At 41.2% G+C, this 20,722-nt stretch overlaps 1 protein-coding gene across 5 annotated transcripts in view; it reads left to right on the top strand.

Annotated features, from left to right (window-relative positions):
• atp2b1a (ATPase plasma membrane Ca2+ transporting 1a) overlaps nt 1–20,722 on the top strand; it is a 128,901-nt gene that overhangs the window by 103,766 nt on the left and 4,413 nt on the right. For 3 of the 5 annotated variants that reach the window (XM_037121168.1, XM_037121166.1, XM_037121165.1), the window contains 19 exons: nt 4,935–5,132; nt 5,464–5,721; nt 5,885–6,010; nt 7,712–7,873; nt 8,716–8,754; nt 10,793–10,948; nt 11,048–11,262; nt 11,549–11,791; nt 11,883–12,124; nt 12,625–12,862; nt 13,848–14,027; nt 14,114–14,201; nt 14,305–14,411; nt 14,589–14,780; nt 15,640–15,853; nt 15,933–16,144; nt 16,246–16,353; nt 18,075–18,263; nt 18,890–18,979. In XM_037121168.1, the coding sequence (XP_036977063.1) occupies nt 4,935–5,132; nt 5,464–5,721; nt 5,885–6,010; nt 7,712–7,873; nt 8,716–8,754; nt 10,793–10,948; nt 11,048–11,262; nt 11,549–11,791; nt 11,883–12,124; nt 12,625–12,862; nt 13,848–14,027; nt 14,114–14,201; nt 14,305–14,411; nt 14,589–14,780; nt 15,640–15,853; nt 15,933–16,144; nt 16,246–16,353; nt 18,075–18,263; nt 18,890–18,979 (3,257 nt within the window). Of the gene's footprint in view, nt 1–4,934; nt 5,133–5,463; nt 5,722–5,884; nt 6,011–7,711; nt 7,874–8,715; nt 8,755–10,792; nt 10,949–11,047; nt 11,263–11,548; nt 11,792–11,882; nt 12,125–12,624; nt 12,863–13,847; nt 14,028–14,113; nt 14,202–14,304; nt 14,412–14,588; nt 14,781–15,639; nt 15,854–15,932; nt 16,145–16,245; nt 16,354–18,074; nt 18,264–18,889; nt 19,071–20,722 lie in introns of all 5 variants that reach the window. The other 2 variants (XM_037121170.1, XM_037121169.1) reach the window with 2 other exon arrangements.

The following is a 20,722-nucleotide window of genomic DNA, read 5'->3' as shown; positions in this document are numbered from 1 at the left end:
TTTTCCAAATACTTAAATCCTGCTTTAGTATCAATGTTGTCAGCAAGCCCTCCCAACACAGCAGAATATATTTTCTCCCAGTGGTGTCCTGTTTCCTCTGCATAACGACACTTCAATAAAATGGGCAAGGCCACTCCACATCAATATTATTGACAGTGTCCCCCTATTTTTTAGTTATTCCCTGATGATTGCTATTTGCATTCAGATATTTGGGTTCCAGCCTATTGATCCGACTGTGGCCCGAGAGGCTTCCACAAATGGACTGCAATTCAACAAAAGCTGTCATTGCAGACACCACAACCCATCATTCAATTGAGAAGGTTCAGACTGTTAAATGATTGTTTGTGATGGTTTACTCTCAGCAAATCTCAGCGGCGTAGCCTCGTCTGGATATCTGAATTGAATATGATGTACTCAGATGGGCTTTAGCCAGTGAGTGATAGTAACATTTGGCCAGATCCTGTTATGTGGGTGGAGCTAGCACTTGGTTTATTGCCTTTCCTTGTTTTGGTGATTAAAGGTTTTGGTTGTGATGATCAAGTCAGCTGTGAGGTAGATAACAGTTGAAACCTGACTGAAGTTAGCAATTTAGTGTAGTCAGTGATTGAACAGACTCCTGGGAATTAACCTTTCAGATATTTACTGTTTTGTCATCATTTGATTTTAACATAATTAAAAATAGTGTAGAGTTAATTAGTCAACTGAAAGAACTGACAGTAGTTTCAACCATTTATCAGTTACATATTTGGGGTTTTGTTTGTTCGACAAAATAATCAATTTTAAGATGTGTTTCGATGATGTTTTGACATTTTATAGCATAAATGATTAAGCAATTAATTGTAAAAATCTGTGTAGCTGGCTTCTCCAGTATGGCCTGCCAGGTAGAGCATTATCTCAATACGTCGTCTTTGCAGAATTTCTGAGTGGAGTGGTGTTACCAGTTTCAAAACACATGTTCTGTGAAATTGCATAATGATAGCCATTTAACATTGTTTTTGAAAGTGAAATGATCATGCTATAGCAATGAGGGCACAGAGCTTTTGTTCCATTTATTTAACAATGCCCTGCTCATTAGCACAGAATCTGCTTATGTGCAGAAACACCCAAAATGGCCTAATCATGTGTAAACATGACAGAAGCATTAGTAAGTAGTTGCTAAAAAGGTCGCTAATGGGAGTTAAATCTTATTAACAACCTCAAATATTATTTGAGTATTTTCATCGACAGAAAGTCCTGTTAGAAAATAGCAGGAAAGTAAAAGATGAAGTGACCAGACATGCAGTCAGCATTTGAGTGGCCTTTCAAAAATACTCTCCCTGTGAATCTGTTGCTACCGAGTGTGTAACTCTGTGTAAACCTTAATAATCTGGGGTTTCATTTATAAAGCTTGCGTACGCACAGAATGAGGCCTGAAAGAGACGTACGCCACTGTGACTGATCTTTGAAAACAAACTTGACGAAAGTATGTGCGCACCTGTAAGCAAACTGTGACCTATGTGTACAGACATTTTGGAGGTAAGGGGAACTGGCCGACACAAACAATGAGGTGGTGAATTGACGCAGATTGTAGAAATTAAACATGAGAGCCATTATTCTGGGCATTATAATACATCTCACGATTGATTTCACATCAAACATTATTTAGAGATCGACGTTATCATGAACACTCAAACCAGCAGTGTCATTTGTAGTTGCGTTTGTAGTGAAGTATTTCTATTCCATAAACAGTTTTTAAATGTAAAAGATATCAGCCACCATCTCATTCCAATCCCAGGAGAGTAGCATCTGGATTGTGTAAATTAAGAACTGTGGAAATAAAGGCAGAGACAGCTCTCGCACGATCCTTACACTCCATGTCGTCATTGCGAGTCCTAATAATAATGCATGCCACGTTCACTGTAATGTAACTTCAGTAAATAGATAAATAAATAGTGTTCACGTATCAAACTTCCACTATTTAATGATATCCTAGCGTGGAAGATAACACGGATTGTCGTGATAATTTTGGCAAGTGGAACAGTCTGATCGCCGTTTACACATAAATACTTCTGTTCAACTTGTGCGTAATGCTGCATGGACTGTCACAGTCCTTGCACTGCTGGAGGACGATTTGAATGAACGTAGACGATATGTGCCTTTTAACCTCCACCTCACCAACGAACACCAAAGGCACGCTTCTGTCATTCAGATATGGACTGTAGGAAATCTAATGAGAAAAGGACCCACGTTTTTTAAGTTTACCATGAGTAGGCAGACAGAGTCCATGTTCCTCTCTCTGCAACATTTTAATTACAAAAAGTCTGGTGTTTTCATGAATATTAACATGTTCTCTTGGATGTGAGATTGTCCCATCAGTCTGTTGTGTGCTGGCACATTGCTGCCTACACAGTTATGTGAAGGCAATAAAAGGAAAATCGTGACCCTATCTCATTTGATTGTGACAAGCACAGAGTGAAGGCTTACCTTGACCCCACACTGGTGGTTAAAATGACAGTACTCTGAGGGGGTCAGCTGGGGACAAGCATCCAAATTAAATGGTTAATGATTAGCTGCTTGACTTGAGACAGACTCTGGGTGCTAAAATGATGTGACGGGCCAAGGCCAACTTATTTTCTGTTTGTGTATCCAGCGGAGGAACGACATGTTGATCGTCCTCTGTCACTTGTATTTATTGCTCTAATGCAAAGGGAAAATGTGGTGTAAAATTGAATGGGGTATTAGCTGTCAGCATGTTTTCATTAGAGGCGTAGAGAATCAAAGCAGACGGTGAGAGACAGCCAGGGAGCAGCAACAGGCAGCTATGCAGGATAAACCCCATAGCCTTCTAATGTGCTGTGCTGATGAGTCATCGTCATACTTCTCACCTCCCTTTTAGAAAAGTATGTGTTAGTGTGAGGTTGTAATGTCAATTAATAATGTACCTAGTGATACAGGTTTATTTTCTTCTTTAATGAAGTCAACCAAAAGTTGTTTCAAGTGAGCAGAGGGTAGAAATGTGAAAGATGAAAGAGAGGCGAGGTTTTAATGAACTGGATCAGGATCATAGTATCACGGTAAACAACATGCACCAGTCTGCTCAACCATGACTTTCAATTTTAAGAATATATTGAGGCAATTCATTCAGGACTAAAGAAAACTCCCATTGTCACATCATGATTTAATTATGAGCATGTATAATGTTAAATTACCAAATGATTAAGAGTTCAAAGGTTGATTGATTAGTTAGCCAACTGGCAGGACATTATCCAACAACTTTGATTAAAAAAAAAAAAATGAGTACAAGCATTCTCTTTGGTAAGCTTTACCAAAGAGGATTACATGCTGATTGTTTCATCTAAAAACGATATAACTGTATAATTGATTATGAAAATAATCTGCAGTTAAAGCCATATATTGATGTATTTGTATCATATCAAGAGGTGAGAACCAGAGAGCAAAAGTGACATTTGACCTCCTTTACAGGAGAGCCAGAACAAAAAAATGACCATACTGTGATTTTGTTAAAGTCAGTCATTAATGTTAAGCCCAGTGGCTGTCTCTTTATAGCTGCTGATTGTGGATTGAAATACCCAATAGCTTCATCTGTTGCAGCCTCATCTTTCTCACTTTGCCTTGACATTGTGAAATCTGCTGTTTCTGCCTGAAATAAGTTAAATTTAACTGCAGGCTACGATTTTTTTCAAAGAGTGAGTTATTTTTTCTGGAGCCTGGTCAGAAAATAGTGAAAAACACCACACTGGTGGTTCTATTCGACCAGCAGTTGAAAACCCAGAGATATTTTGTTCACTATCAAAGATGGCAAAGATAAGCAGGCCATCTTTATGTTTAACAAGGCAGAACTAGAGAATGTTTGCTTGTAATGACTGAAAAAATTATTAGATTATATAAATAGTTTATCAATCAACCAAGTGTTGCAGCTCTACTACCGTCAGTAGACAACAATGTATCGTTCTCCCCATGCTGTTGTCGCTGCACAGACTCAGTATTCAAATATGGTGTCATGATTTGCATTGTACCGCTACTCTGTCTGTCAGTCTATACCTTGACCCTGCTGATCCTTTTCCCTATTAAGACACTGCTATTCCGAGTGCAGCTTCCCTTCAGCCATCAGCAGCTCCACTCTTTATTAGTCTCACTCCCTTGCACCCTCACCCGCCTCACCCCCACCCACTCCCCACCCCCCCATTTGCCTGTCAGTAGCAGTTTCACACAGTCACTCTTCCCTGGCCCCCCAATCCTGCTCCACCTCCTCTGCGACACACGCACACACGGCTCTATCCAGCCTGCACAGCCACCCACACAGAGTTGGTCGGCATGAATAGAAGTGAAAAACTGTCATGCATCATCAAATGTGCGAAGGCCCTTTTGAATATATGACTGTGCCTTGAATGTGGAGGCATTTGAATGGGTGGCTGCAGAATGCTCTGTGTGCACATGGATGAATGGGTCTCAGGCCGACCAGACGTGTCACAGAGATGACTCTATCACCGGACAGCAGCGTACATGAGCACCTGTGAGTGTAAAGCTGATTCAACCTCTCCAGCCAGTTGGTCATTGTGTTTAAAAAGGCAGTTTACGGGATTAGATTTGACCTCTGTTCTCACATTCTCTTGCGTGCCTGAAAGAGGTGAAAATGTTTGTCATGCCCACAGAATGTGTGTCATTGTTGTCCAGCATTGTCGCCTCCACAGTGCCCTGTCAGAAATGCTGATTCCTTTTGGGGTATAGTGTTTTTGGAGGCCCTGTGACAAGAGTGCAGACAAGCTCTCCTCCTGTGAACAACATGTCGACAGCAAACCCATCCATTTGTGCACAGATTGTGTGGCACTTGATCGAGACTTTCTTTTTTGATGTGAATATTTGCAGTCTAGAAGTAGATTTAAAAGAAATACTTTACAAATAAAATGCCTTTTGTCCCTTCTTTCCCTCCTCAGGTCTAAGTGGGCAGCCGGCAGACATCGAGAAGCGGAAAGATGTGTTTGGGGCGAATCTTATACCGCCCAAAAAGCCCAAAACTTTCTTACAATTAGTGTGGGAGGCGCTTCAGGATGTCACACTGATTATCCTTGAAGTGGCAGCCGTAGTTTCACTAGGCCTTTCTTTTTTTAGACCTCCAGATGCCGAAAGAGAAAGTAAGCAACATTTCATTACAAACTTCTTTCTTATTTGCCCATGTTTCCATGTGGTCACTAATGTATATCAGCCTATTAATGTTTTGCTTAGCTTTGGGTTAAAAAAAAAAAATGTTTCTCAGTTGCTTCTCTCTGCTTCATTTGTTCAATTAATTTAATTTGTGTTAAATTATAATGAAATGCCCTCACCTCAGTTTTTTTACACAGCATTTATTTGTCTACATTTGTGTTATTTGCATTGTGTCTGAGTGATGGGATGATGTGATAAGCTGCGGTGACTAGTTGTCATGAGGGTTTTTCTGAATCAACATTTGCCCCTGTCCCTCTGCAGACTGTGGAAGGGCCGCAGGCGGTGTGGAGGATGAAACTGAGTCAGAGGCGGGCTGGATTGAGGGTGCCGCCATTCTTCTGTCGGTTATCTGCGTGGTTTTGGTGACAGCATTCAACGACTGGAGTAAAGAGAAGCAGTTTAGGGGCCTCCAGAGCCGCATTGAGCAGGAGCAGAAATTTACTGTCGTCCGTGGAGGACAAGTTATCCAAATTCCTGTTGCTGAGATTGTGGTTGGTGACGTTGCACAAGTAAAATATGGTAAGAATAGAATATGTCTTCTTTTACTGACTTTATTTGAGTAAAATGAAATGTTGCTTTGATGATATAAACATTTTCTTTTTTAAATGAAGAATGAATATGCTTATGCTACAGCTTAATCATAGATTTATTAAAAGGCATGATTTAACCATGTGTTTCTCAGGTGACCTTTTGCCTGCCGATGGAGTCCTCATCCAAGGCAATGATCTTAAGATCGATGAGAGCTCACTCACAGGGGAGTCGGACCATGTCAAAAAAACACAAGAAAAAGATCCAATGCTGTTATCAGGTAACATGAAGCCTCACTTTTTGTTCTATTTTTCAAAAAGTTCTGCATATGGCTCAAGAAGACTGAAGTGATTTTGCAAAAAAGGGTTTGATTGCAAACATAACTTTTACAGGACTGGAATGGAATGACAGGACTGACATTTGCATAACTGACTGAGCTGAGTAAATTTAAATAATACAATACATATCAACTTCAAAGTCTGGCTTTTGTTCAGTCTGTATTAAAATTGAATGACCGATAACCCTTTTTCATCAGTTTCATCATACCAAAATGCAATTAATTTTGTACAGACTTTTAGATCGGGTCAGATGCACACAGAGGTCAGTGGTGAAACCAACCCCAATCTTACTTTGAAAAATTAATTCTAGTAGTTGAAACGGTATCGTCCATGAAATGGATGGATTTTTAAATTGATATTTGATCTGCTGTCTTAAAAGAGGAGGAGCTAACTTGATCCACTTGTCAATTTCTAAGCTTCAAAACCTTGTCAAATATCTCATTTACAACAATGAGTTTTATTCAGTCTGAAAACAAATAAGTTACTTAAATCAGGTAAGAAAAGGTGTAACCATTGATTTAACGTTTTAGTTCCATTTTGATTATTCACAAAATTAGTTGTTGTGGCTGCAGCTTGAAACCCTAAGAATTCATCAACATTCAGTTTAATACACAACTCATGTTTTGATGGTAATTTGCCACTGCTTTTAAAGATAAGTCTCTCTGTGTATTCAGTGTTGTGGTGTTAATTTGCATGGCTTTAGTGCCAAACAGGATTAGAAATTGAAAGTGAATTGGTGTCCCTATCCTGCTGCTCAGTGTAATCAATTATCAGCAATCCCAACACTCCACTGATGTAAAGCTGTAATAGCTTCAGTGTTTTGCTGTGCACAGTCCACTCCATGTGCACAAAGCCCCTTCAGCGCTGTGTTTGTGCTGTCGGATAGCTTTGTTTCACTGCTCATTTACACAGAAGGAGTGTGCAGGGATTCTTGTTTAGTTCGTCTGGCTCTCTATTGGCACACCTCCAAGAGAGGGGAGTGTACTCTGCATGTGTGTGTGTTTACACATTGCTCCACCACTGCTTTTTGATTTCCCTCAGCACAGGCTGTATCCCTTCTGCCATCACCAATGAAAGGAAAGCATTCTCTAATTAACGCAGGCATTAGATAACTTTTAAAAGCTTTCTCTCTTTTCAGTCTCTCTGTTTTCTCTGCTGTCGTTTGCCTTCTCTGTACAAATCAACAAGATTTTCCGATGTCCTGAGAGTGATGGAGAACCAGAGATATTAACTCCAATTGAAGCGTCTCTGATTTCCATTAATTCACTTGTTCTGAAAATTAGCTTTCTGATTAAAGGCTGTTGATTAAAGCTTTGGAGGGCTTGTGCGTCATTTCTTTCTCTTTTTAGATGCAATGCACCATTCCCTTTGTATTGAAAACCTTGTCTCCTGAGCATGCCACTTGAAAGCCTTGCTAAACCACCCTCTCACTAAGCAAAGGAATCTATTTCAACATTTAGCCTTCACCAAAGTGAGAAAGTCAAAGCAGAAAATGAGTTGGAATTGTATATCTGGTCAGGTCTAATGCAGCTAAACAGAAAGATGGTTCGTCTTTGAAACATCATGATTTATTCAGATACTGTACATGTCCTTTCCCTCCCTCTCTTATTGACTGACGTTTGATTTTCCTCTTCTGTCTAAAGGCACCCATGTAATGGAAGGCTCAGGGAAAATGTTGGTCACTGCCGTGGGTGTCAACTCTCAAACTGGAATTATCTTTACTTTACTTGGGAGTGCCGAGGACGATGACGACGAAGAAGAGGAAAAGAAAAAGGAAAAGGAGGAGAAGAAGAAACAGAGAAAAAGTCAGTATCCTCACTACTTATGTTCCTTTCTGTACTTCTGTTAGTATTATTACTGTCCACACAGCAGGCAGACGTGTGTGCAGACATTTTCATTTTCTACCAGCAGTTTCGCATCTAACTGAAACATTTCATCATAAAAACATCATTCATTCCTTTTTACAGGCAGTATACTGCCAATCCAGTTATTGCCACTTTTCATTGGTTTGTGTCTGAGGTTCAAAAGATGTGATTTTATGCACATTCTCGAGAGCAATGTCTCCATTTCTCTCTCCACTAAAAGAGAGCAACAGCAGCCCATGTTAGTTTAGAAATGGAGTCTGCTAACGTAAACTAACAACAAGCTTTGAGCGCAACATAGACGTTCTGCAGAGCCCCTTTAATACTGCTCATGTTTAACTGATTGATTCTTTAGTCTAAAAAAAAAAATGCCAGAAAATAGTGAAAAATGTTCTTTATAATACCCCACAGGACCTTGTTTTGTCTGGGTGACAGTTGAAAATCAAGGCATTGAGGACAAAATTATCTAGGTAGTTGCAGATATTTTTTTTGTTCACTAATGGATAAAGCATTTATTTGTTGCAGCTCTACTTGCAGACACAGTGACAAAGTCCTGTTTCTTTAGATCTGAAACACTTAAGAATGATAAGACAAAAAGTGTCATTACATTACAGCTGTGGTTTTTGGCTATTCAAGAATTTTCTCCAGAAGAGAATAGAAATAATAATATCTAATAATAATATGTATATGATATCTTACAATAGTGATTAATAGAATCATTACTGTATGTCTTGTTTTGTGTAGTGTACTTCTGACTCTGTGGTGTTTTTGGTGTTTTTTCACAGACAAGAAGCAGGATGGATCCGTGGAAAATCGTAAGAAAGGTAAGTTGTTTGTCCACACACACAAAACACACACACAACCATACCTTTTATGTATTAGCCTTTAGCATATCAGTGTCTCCCTCCCCATTAAACAGCACTGGATGAAGGTTAAAGCCTCATATTGTTAATAATTGCCTGCAGTGAGTAATGAGGAGTGGCATATTTTTGCATGACCCCATGTCAGTGTATACTTAGCACTGGCTGTTCTTGCCCATCCATTGTACTGTCTGGCCCTCCCTTCTGTCTCTGTCTCCTCCTTTCTCGTCCTTCCCTGGCACATTGCGCTTTGAGCAGCAGGTGCTACTGAATCCAGTTATAGCGATTAGTGGTGAGGAGATTAAAGCCATGCAACAATTCTGGGGCCAGAACATCTGCTTTCCCACCCATCTCTCTCTTCCACTCTCCCTCAGGCACCCACAACTTGATTTCTATTGATGTCTCGATCTTAACTATTCAGAGTCAAACTGTAAGACTCGCACTGGTGCAATTCCAGACGGACAACAATGATAATGAGGCTGTTTAGCGGTAACTCGGCCAGCTAGCCGGGCTCATAGTCCTGCTGGGACACTGTGATCAGTAGTGCTTGGGTCTGTGACCACAACCCTGGCGCTAGTCCCTGGTGCACAGATTCCCTCTGCCTGCCAGGAATCAACAGTAATCCTTTAGACTGAGATTACACAGGCTATGTAAGTGCAGAACAAGCCACAGTCCACAGCAGCTGCAGTAGTCCAGTGTTAATGCCACTCCTCTTCCTGCTACATACGTTAGCACACAATACAAAGCGACTCTCCATACGATAGTAAATAGAGCTTTTAGCATTGACAAAATGGACATAGGCTGACTTTGCTTATAAAAAGCAAGACTACAGACATCACACAAAGCACCCAAATAGTGTGTGGTAAAAATATCAACAAAAATGAGAGCTGAAAAAGATGTGTTAGTTGTCCTGTAGCAGCAGCAGCAGCAGCAGGAGTAGAGTCAGTGCCCAGCAGCTAATGATTTTATCGTGGTGAGTGACACGAATGAGACCTGCCCCTGCTGGCCAGCCGGCCGCCTCTCCTCCCTCCTTTGCCATTAGAGGCTTTGCCGTCTCCAAGGTTACCTGGTTAGATGTGGGTTTGGGATTCCCGTCAGCTCTGCGCGCGAAGGAGGCTGGTCCTGAGGGATGTTGAGGAAGAGATGAAAGAGATTCATGGGAATTTAACTGGTTGTGGTTGCTGTGAAGGAGGAGGCGATCCCTCAGACAGATCCCAATGCTGCCAGCTAGTTAACCTGTTCTTTAAATCTCTAGGTGGGAGTATGGTAATTACACTTCCAAATCTTTCAGCTAATTACTGTGCAGTCAGATCACTGCAAGCATAATTACACTGACATTTCCCAAGTTCCACAGATAAAGGGAAGCAAAAAAAAGCATGTTAAAATTTTGAGTGATGGAACGTCTCTTCTCCTCTTCACATTGAAGTCACTTTCCGTGTAGTCAGTTCTTTAGCATGGGGTGACTCCATTGTCTTATACTTGAAAAACAGTTTATGTGTTGTCATGTATTCAAGCAACTTGCAGTGACTTGTTACCTGTTCAATCAGATAATCGAATACTTCAGGCTATAATCTCGTCCAAACCTGTTAATCTTCTTGTTTCTTTCAAAGATAAGTATAACAGGAAATGCTGAAAGTGAAAATATTTTAGGAGAACTTATTTAAGTGAAACACAGTTTGTTTGTTTGTTGTTTGACATGCAGTTTATTCATTCATTGGTGAAACAGCAATGTTTTCATTTCAGCTCTTGCAAATGTAAACAAATAGGCAGATCTAAATAGGCCTGTTGGAAGACTTTAACTATTGTGTGTTTTTAGGTTATGCCGATTTTGTTTGTTTAAACACCGAACACAGTAATGCTTTGTGCTAAAATAGAATAATTGACATTACATTTAAATGCATCCCTTGAAACAATTTTAAAAAATGGTAATGCCATTACTCGAGTAGAGTTTTTTTTTTTAGTTTTTTTTTTTTAAGCAATTTGTTCTTGTTCTTTGCTGCAGCTAAAGCACAGGATGGTGCTGCAATGGAAATGCAGCCTCTGAACAGTGACGAGGGAGCTGATGCAGAGGAGAAGAAGAAAGCCAACCTGCCAAAGAAAGAGAAGTCTGTTCTCCAGGGCAAACTGACCAAACTAGCTGTACAGATTGGCAAAGCAGGTGAGTCAGACAAAAACACTCGATTCTGGCACAGCTGAATGCTGATTATATTGAAACCTACTAATTTCATGTGCTTGTATCTCTTCTCTTTCCTCTCAGGACTGGTCATGTCAGCCATCACTGTCATTATCCTGGTGGTGCTCTTCGTGGTAGACACCTTCTGGATCCAGCAAATGGCCTGGACCAAGGACTGCACACCCATTTACATTCAGTTCTTTGTGAAATTCTTTATCATTGGCGTCACCGTCCTGGTGGTGGCTGTTCCAGAAGGCCTGCCACTTGCTGTAACAATCTCCCTGGCCTACTCTGTTAAGGTAATGTCCTCCTAGCGAAGTGACATGTGCCCTGTATTGAACAGCTTACACCTTAGTGTATTAAAGCTAGCAGGCCAGGCTGTTAAGACAAGGAGACTTGGCTACTGATACTGTAAAGCCCAGCTATGATCCAGAGTGCTGAAGTTGTTAGCCAATAGAGGGCTTTATCCAATCAAGGAGCTATTAATTTTAATCTCAGAGCCTTTTTACACAATTGCATGCAGCACAGAGAATGTACTGTTTCTGCTTCTTGTTTAATCAGCTGATATATTCAATCTTCCTATAGAAAATGATGAAAGACAACAACCTAGTGCGTCACCTGGATGCCTGTGAGACTATGGGCAACGCTACTGCCATCTGCTCTGACAAGACTGGTACGCTCACTATGAACCGCATGACGGTGGTGCAAGCCTACCTCGCTGAAAAGCACTACAAGAAGGTCCCAGAACCCGAGAACATCCCCTCCTCCATTATGGACCTCCTGATTCTGGGGATCGCAGTCAACTGCGCCTACACTACAAAGATCATGGTAGGCCTGAGCACAGCAGTGTGGCTCTGAAATACACCCTGTATTACCATGAATATCACCTTAATCACTCTTTTCCCGCCTTCTCCTTCAGCCTCCGGAGAAAGAAGGGGGCCTGCCGAGGCAGGTGGGCAACAAGACCGAATGTGCCTTGCTTGGGTTTTCTAATGACCTGAAGCGCGACTACCAGGCAATTCGCCATGAGATCCCCGAAGAGAAACTATACAAAGTCTACACCTTCAACTCGGTCCGCAAGTCTATGAGCACTGTGTTGAAGATGGCCGATGGCAGCTACCGCATGTTCAGCAAAGGGGCCTCAGAAATTCTCCTTAAAAAGTAAGAAAACATTTTTATTATCTTGGATTGTATGTTTTATCTTTATATTTGTGTTGATATTGGAAAAAATCTACTGACTGATAAATTATTCCATTCAATAAATGGTGATATTTTAGATCTTTTCATTTTCAACTGGACAGACTCTGCAGTAAATGATATCTGTAATGGCTTAAGCAGCTAAGAAGTTCAAGTGCATCCCACCCAAGCCCCTTACTTTGCGACTTAAAACAGGCGCTGAGAAAATGAGCTGGTAACAACTCTGTAAGCCTCTTAACCAAGCAGGCTTCTTTTTAACCCTCAGAGGGCTTAGTGTGACTTCTTACTACCGCAGCTCACCATACAGATGCTTTGTCTTCTCCTCTGCCCTCAACCCCTTATCTCACCTAAATTATTTTCTCTATTTTTCAAAATTTCTCAGCTGCATCTCCTCAAGGCCTTCACCTTTTTTTCTGTTTACCTTCTACATTTTTTTTATTAACATGCTACCTTTTCACCTCCAGGTGCTATAAAATCCTGACAGCAAATGGCGAGTCCAAGGTGTTCCGCCCACGGGACAGAGATGACATGGTTAAGAAAGTGATTGAGCCCATGGCCTCAGAGGGCCTGAGGACCATCTGCCTTGCATACCGAGATTTCGCCCCCACCGATGGTGAACCTGACTGGGACAATGAAAATGACATCCTCAGCGGACTGACCTGCATCTGCGTCGTGGGCATTGAAGACCCCGTGAGACCTGAGGTTAGTGGCTACACATCAACATGGGGTTACATTAAAGTTGTTGTTCTGATTGAAAAAAGGAAGGGAGAGTTTAATTTCATAAATAGAATTTCTTGTGGGTTCACCGAAAGTGTGTGATTCTCCATCCTTACTTAGACATGGTGGAATAGACAATATTTTCAGCTGCCATTTGCAAAGTCAAGCATCTGTGTGTTACTGCATGTCAGTCCTTTATAGGTCTGTATCCCATGTATGCCAACCATGCCAGAAGTCAAACATCAAAAGAGCCACACTTGATGCTTGGGTGAAAAGCCGGCCATCATTGAGAGATACATTATGATTTAAATATGCCGATAAAAGACAGATTTTCCGACTCCCTGGGAGACCTCATAGTGTTGCACTCTAAAAAAAATAGTCTTGTCAAGAATGAAAAGAGCTAGAAAGAGAAGTCCGTCTCTTGCATCTTTCTTACTTTTGCACAGATGGTCAGCAATATATGAAACTGGTATAAATGTCAGTTTGGGAGTCAGAAAGTTACAGAATTGATTGCACACAACCCAACAACCATCATCTCAAGAAGCAGCTTAATGGTTCAGCTCTTTACACGGGACTGTTGAGCACCAAGGCTTTCAGCATCTGGAGATGCTGCATCAGCCATTTTTAAAAGCAAGGAGTGGCTCTGTTTTAGCGTCAGCATTATATTCAAGAGCAGCACAGGAGTAATGATATTTCAAGCTTTTTAAGGAGTGGTTCCATTGTAAGACAACTTAATGAATATTTGAAAGAGAATTGGGTCATTAGCTTGGAAGATAGTCAGTATGGTCGGACCCGCTGAATTTGTGTGCTGGAAGGAATGGTTTAAAAGGGGCTTGATGAGATCATACAGCTTTTGATTTAGTGTTTAAATGCAGAAGTGCAGCTTACACTAGTTCTTAATTTTAATATCCCCCGTGGTATGCAAAAATAACCTGCGTTTCCTCATTCATCATGTTTCCGCTTTTTTCAGGTCCCAGATGCCATCAGGAAATGCCAGCGTGCCGGTATCACAGTGCGAATGGTGACGGGGGACAACATCAACACGGCCCGAGCCATCGCAACAAAGTGTGGCATCCTAATGCCTGGAGATGACTTCATCTGCCTCGAGGGCAAAGAGTTCAATCGCAGGATACGCAATGAGAAAGGAGAGGTGGGCCAAAGTAAAATACTGTACCTCAGAGACTGTTAAAAAATGTGCAGTTGGGATTCTATTAGGGTTTTGTCTCATGTTTCCAGATTGAACAAGAACGCATTGACAAGATCTGGCCCAAACTACGAGTGCTGGCTCGCTCTTCTCCCACAGACAAACACACCTTAGTGAAAGGTACGTCTGTTTTTCTGGTTTGGATAACATGTATGAATGATATTTTGTTGTCAGTGTAGGCCTCGAGGTGTCATTTTTAAATATTCGTGTTTTGCTTTTCCAGGAATTATTGACAGCACAGTGATAGAACAGAGACAAGTAGTTGCAGTGACAGGAGATGGTACCAATGATGGTCCTGCCTTGAAGAAAGCTGATGTTGGCTTTGCTATGGTGAGTTACTTTTTTAGTCTTAAATTATAATGGACTTTTAGTAAAAATAAATTAAAAAAAAAAAAAGAAAGAAAGAAAGAAAGAAAGAAAGAAAATGTTATTTTACACGTACAAAACATTTTTGCTGTTCGGATCACATACAGCCAGGTTCTCAGTCATTGTTGATTTTGTGTCCAGGGTATTGCTGGCACAGACGTAGCCAAAGAGGCATCCGACATCATCCTGACAGACGACAATTTTTCCAGCATTGTTAAAGCCGTCATGTGGGGACGCAACGTCTATGACAGCATCTCCAAGTTCCTCCAGTTTCAGCTCACTGTCAACGTGGTGGCTGTCATCGTAGCATTCACAGGAGCCTGCATCACACAGGTAAGAACCAGCCAAGTGTGAATGTGGTTAAACTGTGAAAAGTTTTGTTCACTAGTTTACACTTTGACTCACAGGAATGGAATTGGTACAGCTGGCAACAACAGACAGAAATAACTAAAGCTTTATCTCAAATCTGTGAAGTTCTCCAGATCTTTGTCTAGATGCCGCAGTTAAATCAGAGGGCAAATGCAGGTTCTGATATCATTTGAACATATAGAATCATGTGCTATGCAAATTCAAACCTTCTGTGTCTAAAGAGGCTCTTTAATTGAATACCCTCTTGCATTAGTAATTATAATTATCTGTCAAATTCTCAGTTTTTTTAATTTAAATTGCACTCTTTTGTTCTCTAATTGAGCTGTGTTTTATAGCCTAAAGCAGTGATTTAAGTGTCTTCTTTTGAATCCTTGCCAAAATATTGCAGATATTCTAAAGTATTCAATATTTGTTTTTGACCCACTTGATTTCCATTAAAAAAAATCATCCTGCAGGGCAACTTTTGTAGTTCTCCTGGAAGAACTTGTTTGGTTGGATTCCAGCTTTTGGCTCTTTGCTGTATTTCTTCCCTTGAGCTCTATCAGCCGTTCCATCCAAATTCTGGCTTACAAGCCAAAAATAAATCCCCCCCAAAATATTCCAAACCTGTAACCACAATTCTTAATTTTGTGAAAATTTTTGCACGAGTGCACGGAAACCAAGTAATCTTTTCCCACCTGTCAGTCTTTGATTTCATGTCAAAACAAACGCTTCTAAATGCTCATGCTGCTGCAAGTTGTTTTCCTTATGCTGTTTGGTTCATGTCAGTTGAAAAATCTCTAATAGATATTACATTTGGCTCACTCTCATTCTCTACCCCCAGGACTCTCCACTGAAAGCCGTACAGATGTTGTGGGTCAACCTCATCATGGACACCTTTGCCTCTCTAGCACTCGCCACAGAGCCCCCCACAGAAGCCCTGCTGCTAAGGAAGCCATACGGCCGTAACAAGCCCCTCATCTCCCGCACCATGATGAAGAACATCCTGGGTCAAGGAGTGTACCAGCTAATCATCATCTTTACTCTTCTCTTTGCTGGTAGGAAGCTACACTGAGTGTGTGTTTGTGTGTATACTAGATCAAAAACAATTCTAATTCTCTGTCACTGCTTCTGTAGGAGAGCAAATGTTTGACATTGACAGCGGCAGGAATGCACCCCTTCACGCCCCACCTTCTGAACACTACACCATTGTCTTCAATACCTTCGTGATGATGCAGCTTTTCAATGAGATCAACGCCCGCAAGATCCACGGTGAAAGGAATGTCTTTGAAGGAATTTTCAACAACCTTATCTTCTGTAGTATTGTCTTTGGCACCTTTGTCATCCAGGTAAAGTAGACCAGAGACGTTGGTGTTTTTGTGTGTCAGGCTCATAGAAATGTTAGATCTAAAGGTTTGCCCTCTGATTAATTATTTTCCTGCTCCTTTAGATCGTCATAGTGCAGTTTGGCGGGAAGCCATTCAGCTGCGTGGCTCTGACCATCGACCAGTGGCTATGGTGCACCTTCTTAGGCTTCGGCTCTCTACTGTGGGGACAGGTATGATTTACTACACAGCTAAGCTTTACCTTCTGTTGCCCTGATACAAATATATGGTAGGACACTGCCCCCCTGTGTTGGCGTTGAATTACTGGGTCTAACAATGGTACAGAGGTGGGACAATGCAGTCTTCTACTGCTGAGGAGAGAGATGGGTAAACTTCAAGATTAAAAAAATGTATATTAAATAAATTTTGAGCAGTTATACTGCAAAATACGTAGCATTAGTTGATCTTAAATGTGTATGTAACCACCTTTTTACATTAATGAAACCTCTGTTTTCTTTTTCCTGTAAACACAATTATTATACACATTTATCACAGCTTTTTTTATTGAAAAATGTATATTCTTTTAAATATATTATTATATTTTTGTCTTTTTTTCCGCTTTTAGATTTGACTACTGCGTAGTATATGATAGGAGTATGTTGTCCTTATTAGAGTTACAAATAATTGACTGCTTGTAATTTTTGACAGTGAGAGATTGAGGGTTCCTCATCACTGTTGTTGACAACAGCAGAGAGTCATAATGAGTGTTTGATGTAATTCTAGTTTGCTCCCACTGCCCACACTCATCCCACAGAGCAGCACACAGAATATGTCATTATCCACTTGTCAATTCAACGTTCGCCAACGTTCTCTGAAGAGTCACAAAGAAGCAGGGCTGTGCTGAGTGCTTGTGAGTTCAAACAGCTGACGGTTGTAGAGCTGAGAAGGTGGTTGTGTTGTCGAAGGAGAAAGATTACTGGTTCCAAACCAGAGATTGTCCAGACAGAGGTCTTTCCATTAACCAAGGTGCTAGACTTTAGAGTGCTGAGCTGTTGCTGCTCTGTCCTTTAAGACAGGATTGGATGGCTGCAGAAATTGATTTTATAAAGGTTATCAGTGAAGTATAAGCAGCGCTGCGATCATTAGTCAATCGACAGAAAATTAACTGCCAACTATTTAGATGTAATGCAGCCGTACTGTGTGTAATGAGGAAGGTTGCAAATTAAGGTCAACCATTTTGAGCTAAACATTTATTTAGTTTTAGTTTGTCTTGTTGTATGTTGAAATATAATGAAGTATTTGTTCCTATTTTCTCAATGAATGCAATCATTGTCCATATTATCTCTATTAAATATCTGAAAATGTAAAACTCCCAGACCAAGGTGGCACCATCATATTGCTCATTGTATTCAGTAATTTCTCCAAAACCCAAACATTTCGTTTAAAATCACTTGAACACAAAAAAGCAACATTTTCAAAGCTAGACCCAGAGAATATTTGGTATTTCTGCTTGAAAAATGTCTGAGATAATTGTCTGTTGACTGGCTCATTGATTAATGTACTAATTCTTTCATAATTTGTTATATTGTGATGTGCAATGAGTGAGGGGAAGAATGAAGCTCCAATTGACTCCCAAACATATCGGCTCTTATCAGACAGCCAACATGATGAAATACTTTGAATACATGATGTTAGAATTACTCACAGCATCACAAGCCACAGCTGTTCTCCCAGTTCTGATCTATCAAGTGTGAATTACTTTACTCTGAGGCTCCGATGGAACCAGATGACGTCAAGCCGACTGTCTCACCTTCATATGGGCGACTAACTTTCAGGATCACTGGCTGCTTGATATCCGATATACTGAGAAACGTGCCTTGTCCTGCCTTAATGAGATGTCACTTTGCGGCCCCTATACGTCAGTGCTGCTCATGCTCCTCTTGATGTCTTCCAGGTAATCTCCTCGATACCCACTAGCCGCTTAAAATTCTTGAAAACAGCGGGCCACGGCACCCAGAAAGAGGAGATCCCGGATGAGGAGCTGGAAGAGCTGGACGACATGGACGAGATTGATCACGCTGAACGGGAGCTTCGCCGTGGCCAGATCCTCTGGTTCCGAGGTCTCAATCGCATCCAGACTCAGGTAACAATCCACAGACTCTCCCCTGTAACACACGCACTCGACACCAAGGGAATCAAAAGCCATAAACCCTTTAACTCTCTGTTGCTCTTCCAGCTTAAATATCTGTTTTGTTCTCTCTCTCGGCACTCTTAAAGAATGGCTTGTGCCCTAAAAACAAAAGGCCTTCCCTCTAATTTTTTCTGTTCTGCTTCTGAGCTAAAGCGGGTTCCTATGCCTTTTTCTGACTTGATCTGAATCTGCTAAAATGAGACCAGTTTGAAGGTACTGATGAGAAGCAATTGGATTGGACGGGAGAGCATGCTAGAACAGCTGAATGTTCAAAGAGTATTGGCATGGCTATAGCTGGAAGTATGAAAGGATTCTGCAGAGAAAAGAGTGAAAGTGAGGTCAGATTTTGGAGTTCGAGCTCCCTCCGATCAGTGCCTTTAAACCCCAACCCCAACCCCCCCCCCCTTTTACCCTCTCTCTTTAACTATAATGCCTAAATCCAATTTCCAAGTGACATTTTTTCTATGTTACTGGTGCCTTTTCTTTATTTTTTTTCTCTCTTTTCTCTCTCCTCTGGCTGTGTTGTGTTTTATTTCCTCTGGGCTTTTTCTCCTGTCACGCTGTCTGATTCTTTGCAGATGGATGTAGTGAGTGCGTTCCAGAGTGGAACTTCCTTTCAGGGGGCTCTAAGGCGGCAGGCCTCCAACTCCAGCCAACAACAGCACGATGTAACCAATGTTTCTAGCCCTACACATGTAGCCTTTTCTACTACTACCACTACTGCCACTGCCGCCAACACCGCTTCTGCCACTGTGGGGTGTGAGTGCGTGTTCTCCTCTAGTGCATGAGACTTTTTTTTTTTTTTTACTTCTTCTGTTCTTCTAACATCTTCCTCCTCCACTCTTCTTCTCACCTAACGTTGACACTTTTACTCTCTCATGCTTCTTCCTAATGTCCCCCCACCCTTATTCTCCAAAAAAAAAAATAGACACCAAAAATACCACATCTTCCATATTGCTTCGATAACACTGCTGTGTATATATATATATATATGTACCAGGTCGCTTCTGGTGTCAAGGTGTTTTTCTCTGTGTCATCATGTTTTCTGTTCTGCTTCTGCTTCGGTCTCAGAAATGGAAAAAAAAAGTTTATTTACTCTTTAAAAAAAAAACAAAAAAAAACAAAATCACATTCTGGATTGACAGTTACCAGGTTTGTCTGCAGCTGCCGCAGTCTGCTCTGTGCCCCCTCTTGTAGCACCCATGGGTCTGTGTCGCAGCTCTCTAGTCCCTGGTCGGGTAAATGTTTTGAGTATATGCCCATGATCACGGTCTAAAAGTGTAGAGACAAACCATGATGCTGACCTCCTGTGAGGGGAAAAATCAGGGATGTGTCAGTGGATGTTTTTGTCACTCGGTGGTGAAATAATGACTTTTCCTTCTCCAGCTGTTTTTTGGGGGGTGTCTAGCGAGCGGGTGGTATGGGAGAGGCTCCAATAGCACCCTCTAGAGGATAAGCAGCGGCAGGTGAAGGCGACAATTTGTAGATGCGTTTGGATGCGAGGCTGTGGGAGGTTTCCAAAGGTCTGACAGCCTGCGGGGACAATGACAACCTTGGACAGTGGATCTTCACAAGACTTGGTGTTTGCTCTTGACCATTTCTCTCTTTCAGATCTTTCAGATCAAACACCGCCTGACCAGCAGCAGATTTTAAATGTCAGAATATAAGAGCTCGACGGAATAAATGACTTTGCTCTGAATGTGGGACTTTCCCGGACATATTAGATGCAGAGTTTTTCCCCTGTCATATAAAAAAGAATTATGCATTATCAGGTGGGACTCCTTTAAATCTCAGACCAGTTTTCCTTCTTAACCCACAACTTTTCCTTTCAGGTGCTCCGGCTTTCTTTCTACGTGACCTAATGTTTGTTGGCAGAATGTGTCCACCTGGCAATGAATGTGTTGCCTGAAAAGAATGAATACCACTGACTCCCCACATATTCTCCTTTAGATTCTGTGAAATGTGTCATGGGCTATACTCAAAGGTTTACTACCATTGAACACAAAGGTAGCGCCGCGCTCTGCATGGGTTCAAAAGTCTCTGGTCTCGTTTGTGAGTTTTTTCTCTTTGTGCTGTTTTTGACATGTTATACCAGCTTGTAGACATGCTTGGCTGCCGCAGCTTATTTTGTTTTTACTCCACAAACATATAACTGACCACCCCTTTCTGTCTTTCTGTCTCTCTCTCTCTCTGTCTCTCTTCCTCTGTCTCTCTCCTCACTCTTTCCTAAGCATGTCCAACAACAGTAAACTCTTGTGTCAAGCCTCTGTGGTTTTTTGGATGTGTTCTTATCTAAAGAACAGCATTCCTCTTGTCTCTTGGTTTCTTTTTTTTGCATTTTGATTAATCAGACACAGATGTCTGCCAAGTGTTTTTGTGAAATTCTACTACTGCACTGACAAAAAACAAAA

This window comes from Acanthopagrus latus, chromosome 14 (genome assembly GCF_904848185.1).
Source record: "Acanthopagrus latus isolate v.2019 chromosome 14, fAcaLat1.1, whole genome shotgun sequence".
In the NCBI taxonomy this organism is placed as follows: Eukaryota; Metazoa; Chordata; class Actinopteri; order Spariformes; family Sparidae; genus Acanthopagrus; species Acanthopagrus latus.
This window is presented reverse-complemented; position numbering and strand designations above follow the sequence as displayed.